The following is a 7,015-nucleotide window of genomic DNA, read 5'->3' as shown; positions in this document are numbered from 1 at the left end:
AGAAACAAACAGGACACCGCACACACAGCGCACACACACGCACACACACGCACAAAAACACACCCACACACACACTTTGCACAAGCATACACTGAAGAACCTAGACAGACTTTGTTTCAGCAGTGCTGACCAGTTGCAGTAATCCAGACGCCTCATCCATACGAAAACCCCGACCCGGTTTCTTCCCACGAAACACTCGCCGAGATCTGGACGAGCCACCCGAGGGCCCGGCTTCCAGACGAGATACACATCGCTGACCTCATCGTTGCCATGCAACCCTCCCCCATTCCCCAGAGAAAAGGACAACCAGACGGACGGACGGACAACTCTCTTCCATGCCACAGCCTCATTGCCAAAACTCTAATTGAACACAGTCCTACTACATCCTTTTAGACACCGTACTTGGCATTTTTAGGTATGCCTCTATGTATAGAAGCTACTTTCCATACAGTATGTAAGGTGTTTTAAAAAACAAAAAAGAAAAGTGCAATGCAAAAAAAAGTTGTGTATCTATATTGTTAGGTTTATTTGTACATCGGACAGTATAACATAGACTCGTTGATGGTTTTAGTGCCGTTCTCTTCTCTGACCAAACTTTGCGGTCCCTTTGTTGGAATAGATAGAACTTCTAAGTTTATTTCAACAGTTTCTATATAAATACATATATATATTGTTTTTTTTTCTCTTTTGTTTCATTTTGGTTTTTTGAGTTGTTCTTGTCGTTGTGTGCACAACACACAGCCATGCCTGACACATCAGTTGAGTCTTGTTTTATATACTGTACTTTTTAAAGAGATAATTTATAATTCTTACCAAAATGTTTATGCTGGAGTGCGTGCGCAGACACAGCGCGGCCGTGTCGGTGTTCCCACAGCCACGCTGACCTTTGAATAAGTCCGTACAACAAGAGAGGAGTGATTTATTGCCTATCCAAGAATGTTTTAAGCAGTGCCATAGACCATGCAGGTGTGTGTATATATATATATGTATATATACATATACACATACATATATATTTAAAAAGATAATGTTTCATATATAGCACTCTCACATTATGTCATTCTTATTCTTACTCTAACTTATTTCTATAATATTATGGTTCTGAATGTGATATTTTAGGTAGGTTTGGGTGTCCTTAAAATGTAAACTGTCTTTTTTTGTTTTTTGTCTATTTTTGTTACTGCATTATGGTGCCAAGTATCCTAAACAGGAATGAAGTGTGTCAGAAATACTTAAGATAAATGAGAGAAACTCTAAAAGCAGGGGAGGGGCGTGGGGCAGAGCAGGGAGTCTTGCTATTTGTAATTGTTCAGTATGTAGCCTTCAGCAGCCTCCTTTGCAAATAATTGGAGCATTAGAGGTGATGGGAGACTTCTTTTTTTTTTTTATCATCATCGATTTCATGTACTACACTACAGGTTTCAGACTCAGTGAAGCCATCAGATTGATCCTCCCTTATTATTATTATTTTTTCTCCATCTAAATCAAACACCAAGTGGAACTGTTTTTGTGCCTGCTGCAGAATTTATGTCATCTTTTGTGATTTGGTCCATAAGACAGAATGTTTATAAAAGTTTAAAAAAAAAAACTAAACAAAAAAAGTAAATGAAACCCTGCTTGTTTTTGTTCCAGCTGCTCGTTGTGAGTATACTGTAGGATTATAAGCTGCAGTTATTATTTTTTCCCTTCACTCCATCCTATAAAAGCAGATAGAGATTTTATTCCAGCCCCCTTTCAGGATGGCCTGGCCTCTACTGTAGGTGATGCAGTTCTCAAAAGCAATAAAACCCATTAGAGCTCAATGCCTATTCTGTCCTCATTCTTTCTCGTTTTTACTTCCTGGTAGACAACTTATTTTTTAATAACACACAGAGAGCTCCACATTAACTATTCGAATACCGGCTTCCACCTCGTGTGCAGTGTTATTGATTTGGTCTCACTTTTTGCGCACTAGTGCCCAACAATACATTTTGTACGCAACTTTTCAGATAAAGAAAAAAAAATTGCGTCAAGTGAAATACGCAATGCAATTTGACCCACGTGTATGAGTCCTCGCTGCCTTTAACTGAGGCCTAAAACACATTTAAATGTCCACGTTAAACAATTCCGAGTATAAAAATGAGAAAAATGTTACATTTTATTATTATTTAACAAATATATAGAAATATATTGAAATACATAATTAAGCTTGAAACGTTTGGGGTCTTTTTAATATCAGCCTGTTCCCGCGGCCTCAGTTTAAAGAAGGATAACTTTTCCTTAAATCCGTCTTTTATGATGGCAGCTGTTCACTTCATGCACGGATTATCAAAAAGTCCAAGGTGGGATTTGAGTTTAATGAGCGCTCATTTGTGATTGGCTGAACTCTCCCATTGATTTGCCTACATAGAACTACCTCGGGTGTAGTTCCGCATTTCAGACAGAGGGGGAGCACTTCAAGTCTCAAGTATTAAATACAAGAACTCTGAACACCAAACAGTATAAAACCGCAATTAAGCTTTTTCTGAGATAAAGTAATAATAATAAAGGCTAAGGATCACTTTCTCTCCAAGAGCAACGTAAAGATTGAACAAAGAGTTAATTAATCTCCATTTATAAGATGGAAAATAAAACCTCCAGCATTGAAAGAGATGATTTATTGTTGGTCATTTATATGTGTTAGAAATCGATGTTTTACCTTTTTGTAATAATCATAATAATTATAATAACGCTTCATAATTTATGGAGGGAATTGTTTTTAAGTAAATAAATGATGATCCCACATAAATTGCACTTTTTGAAGAAAAAAAAATTAAATATTTTAAAAGACTCGTTTTCCCTTACGCGCCACTCTTGTATAAAATATATAAACTTAATAATAACAACATCAGTTAACCCGCTTTCGGTGTCATTGCTGCCAATAAGGAAATTCACTTATCGATAGTCATGAATTTCTCTTTAATTTATATTAAGCCCATACATTAAATCAAAACCCAAAAGAAAACAAAAAGAAAAAAAAGCTTGTTAAATAATTTATTCATAATACAAAGGGGGTTTACTTTTTTCTTTTTCTTCCTATAACCTTCCGGAAGCGATAATACTCTTTAGATCCAACTTAAAACGATGCTCCGGTTCTCTGCTCGGCTGCGTGATGAGGTAAAACAGAAACTCTGTCAAACCAAATAAAAGTGATGTTAAAAAACAAGCTGTGTGGTTTTTCTTGGTTTGTTTGTTTACAGTCATTATTTACAGCATTTAGCATTTTATACAATAGTGTTTCTGTAATGAAATGTAGAGTTCAATAAAACGTGACTTTACTCAGCAGGAAGAAAAAAAATAAAAAGCGGTATCGGAGGGAGTGATGAGCCCAATGCTGCCACGTTTCCGCTGCTCAAATCATAACTTACTCAGTAAAAAATATATATACACAATCTCACATACATGTTCATCTGCAGGCTACAGCACAAAAATCAGTCACTCGTCTCAAACCTGCCCCCTTCAAACAGTTTAGTCTGTTGCCTTTTAGGACAGTGGATACCCTGGTTAAACTGAGCTTTAGAAGCGTCACAGGCCCCGTTTGCACCTGCCATTTAAAACATGCGCCCGGGATCTGGATCAGTGTGGGCTACTAAAATAAACAAAAACAAAACAAACAAAAAAAAATCTGTTAATACGTGTAAAATAAAAAACAAATTTTTTAAAAAGTGTGCAATCTCTTCAGATGAACGTATGAATACCGAAATGTATTAAAACATTTAGAGGTCACATTAGGAGCTGAAACCGTGACGTAACGTGACAAGCTGTAAAAATAATGCAACAAGTGCAATGACTTAAAGTGTAAACGTTTTGAGCTCAGCACTGATCCAAAGTAGGGTTGTTTTTTTAAAGAATATTTTCTTTACATTTACACCTGTTAAAACTCTGCCTGTATGCGTAAAAACTCATTTGCGTCTCCAGGACAGTTTCCGTTCCCAGCATCAGTGTCCTTTCAGCTGCATAAACATGTCCTCATCAGTCTTTCTCAAGTCCAGGAGGAAACACAGTTATAGCTCCGCATACAGCAGCGTCTGGGTGAGTTTGGATGCAACCATGTGCGTCTCCGCTTGGCCACCTTTTCGGTTTTTCCCGTGCGTCTGGACGCAGGCTTGGGAGTTTTACGCATTTTTCTATCTCTGCTTGAGGGTGTGTGGGGGGGTGGGGGAATAAAGGTGATCCCTTAAGAGGCATGTTGGAAATGTCAGGTGGAGATGGGCTCGGAAAGAGTGCGACAAGTCTTCGTGGGGACCCCTTTTCTGGGTCCCTCCCAGGCTGTGGGGATCACAAGGTGTCCGAGCTGTTACTGCAGGGGCTGATCAGCGCCAGGTTGGTAGCCTTGTGCTTTTTCAAGAGTCTCGTGATTTTTTCGTCGTCTGAATTTGGGTCCAGGGGTTTGTTGTACTCGTCGTCCTCCTCGTTGTCAGAGCTCTCCTTCATTTTCTCCGTCTCGGAGTCGTGCTTCTTCTTAGCAGAGGCCATTTCCGCTGCGTGCCTCTTCCGCCATTTGGTTCTTCTGTTCTGAAACCAAACCTGATGAGAAGAGAGGGAAGAAAAAAAAAATAAAATAAAATAAAAAAATAAAGACACACAGATGCTCAACAGGTCCAGCACCAGTAACAGAAGCAGGAAATCAGGAGGTCCAAACAGTTATTTATCCACAAGAGAAACAAACAAGCAATAAAAACCCCATTAATAATAAATAATAATAATAACAATAATAAAAGAAGACGAAGAAGAAGCTGCTTCTACAATTATTTTTAATTACTTTTTAATCCATTAATTTATTTGTGTCCAATCAAAAATAATAAAACAAAAACAGTAACCGATTAAAATGTAGATAAAAATAAGCTTCTTCTGCTTTTCATAATAATAAAAATAATGTTACTGTAGCACAGTCAGTTTCAAAAGTCTGGGGATAAAACATTTCCCATTATTATTATTATTATTATTATTATTATTATAATCATCATCATCAATTTATTTATTTATTTTTTTTTAAATGAAGCTGTAGCATGTGGAAATAACCCTACACTTTCCGGCCTTGTAGCCGAATCTTCCCCAATTAAAGAAATCAAAGCGCAGATCAGCCTCAATTTATTTATTTATTTTATTCCCCACATGCTTCTCAGCCCTGAGCAGGCACGGTTTAGCGGTCTTTACCTTGACTTGACTCTCGGTCATTCCTAAAGAGTAGGCCAGCCGGGCTCTCTCCGGGCCGGCCAGGTATTTTGTCTGCTCGAAAGTTTTTTCCAGTGCAAAGATTTGCTGTCCTGAAAACGTCGGCCTGGAGTGTTTCTTCTTCCCGTCCTTGTCCACCATCATGTTAGCCTGAGCTGAGGAGAGATGCAAAATGTGTGGTTATATTAAGATATATTAAATTTATAGTTGGATAGTAAAACAAACAAACATTGGATCAGTAAGTGTGATGCTCCTGGATGTGTCAGACCCAACTCTTCGTGATTACAGTTTTAATGCCACTGTGATGTTCATTCAGCGCCCTGTGTGGAAGTCTCAGTGTCTTTTCTGGTACTCTGACGTGGCTGTATAACAACACTGACCCTGTGGCACAGCATTCATAACGTGCAAACCTGTGTTACATTTGTTGTCGTGATTGTGTGAAACGCAGGGCAGGTGTACTTCTTGTAAGTTGGGGTTGTTTTCTCCCAAACGGGCCTCTTATTAACCAAAATAACCTCTGAATTCCAAAGAAAACATCACAGGGGAATGTCGGCTTCTCCCAAATGTAAACTATTCATTATATGTATAAAAAAGGCAGCCCAGAGGCACGCTCAGACGGGACTTACTAGGACAAGGAACCCGAGGGTCCCTCCACGGAGAGCCTTGCATCACCCCGGGCCAGAAGATGGGTGCCCGCCCCGGTAGCTCGGCCAGTGGCTTCGGATACCGCGACACCGCCGGGCTGAAGTACATCCCCGCCGCTGCTGCGGCGGCCGCGGTAGTTGCCAGGCCGTTTATCCGCGGAAATCCGGACAACAGCTGCCCGGCGGTGGTAATTGGTCTCCCCAGGATGTCGCTTATTCCGTGCGGGGTCCCCCCGGAGAACTGAGAGTTGAGGTTGGACAGCGGGGGCGCCTTGAAGCCCGCCGGGCTCTGCTGCAGCGCGTACGGGAACAGGGACGTCTTCATCTCGGTCATGTTGTGCAACGCCGCCAGCGGGGTGCTGCCCAGTACGAAAGCACTCTGCCGGTTAGCCTCCATCTGCCCGACCGCTAACATCTGTGAACATGAACCGCCAAACTCGCTGGGACAGAAACTGGAAGGAAACTAGCGGGAGTAGTAAAGGCGAGTAAATGCAGGCGCACAGCGGACTGCTGGGATTCAGGAGCCTGGCCACTTCTGCCGCCTTTTCCAAAGTATCCTGGGCCCGGAGGAAGACTCTTGAAATGTTAGAAAAAACTTGAACGAAAGCGAAGTTCTCTCTCGGGAGTGAAGAGCTCGGCAAAAACTCCAAAACGCCTCTCCGCGTGTTTATTTTGCTCGGAGTCTGTCAGCTGGGAGGAGGCTGCATGCGTCCGCCTCAGGAATCCTCGCGGAAATCGGACGATCTGATGATGGTTTTGATGGGAACCATTAAAAGGCTCGGCTCGCCTTTTCATAAATTCACTCGCTCTATGCTGGGAGTGAAGCGGGAGTCGCTGATAACAGCGCAGCCACCTGCACGAGCGTTATTCCCATTGGACAAGGCTGAGTGAGACGGCGCCCTGATTGGAGGAGACATAAACCCCGCTGCTGGACGGATGCTGCCTTGACGTGCTGTCGGAAATAAGACTGTTCCCCCCACTCCAGTAAAGATGCATATCAACGGTGCCTATTAGGACTGAGTGGATTTGTTTTTGATAGATGGAGATGCATGTTGGTGATACATTTCAGAGCAAGTCGGCAACAGAAAAGTCTGGCAGCGTAGCATATTGTTTCATTAATAATAATAACACTTTAATACTGCTGGCATAGAAATGATCGTTTTTTGGTTTTTTGTTGT

The 7,015-nt window shown here is 41.2% G+C and overlaps 1 protein-coding gene across 1 annotated transcript; it reads right to left on the bottom strand.

The window, feature by feature from the left end:
* Positions 1-4,296: 4,296 nt before the first annotated feature.
* On the bottom strand, positions 4,297-6,252 carry nkx6-2 (NK6 homeobox 2). The gene is made up of 3 exons (XM_085369556.1): positions 5,820-6,252; positions 5,176-5,348; positions 4,297-4,545 (listed from the first exon to the last, which is right to left on the bottom strand). Exons 1-3 carry the CDS (start codon positions 6,250-6,252, stop codon positions 4,297-4,299), a joined length of 855 nt encoding a protein of 284 aa, XP_085225682.1.
* Between the last annotated feature and the right edge of the window lie 763 nt (positions 6,253-7,015).

Source organism: Diplotaxodon limnothrissa, linkage group LG13 (genome assembly GCF_057381915.1).
Source record: "Diplotaxodon limnothrissa isolate DT_005_m linkage group LG13, D_limnothrissa_male_GT1.1, whole genome shotgun sequence".
NCBI lineage: Eukaryota > Metazoa > Chordata > Actinopteri > Cichliformes > Cichlidae > Diplotaxodon > Diplotaxodon limnothrissa.
Note: the sequence above shows the minus strand (reverse complement) of the source record. Positions and strands in the feature narration are given on the sequence as shown.

Coding starts and splice junctions, on each gene's coding strand:
- nkx6-2 (XM_085369556.1), bottom strand. CDS start 6,252: ATGTTAGCGGTCGGGCAGATGGAGGCTAACCGGCAGAGTGCTTTCGTA. Junction 5,349..5,819: donor CCCTCGGGTTCCTTGTCCTA/GTAAGTCCCGTC, acceptor ATCTCTCCTCAG/CTCAGGCTAACATGATGGTG. Junction 4,546..5,175: donor TGACCGAGAGTCAAGTCAAG/GTAAAGACCGCT, acceptor TCTTCTCATCAG/GTTTGGTTTCAGAACAGAAG.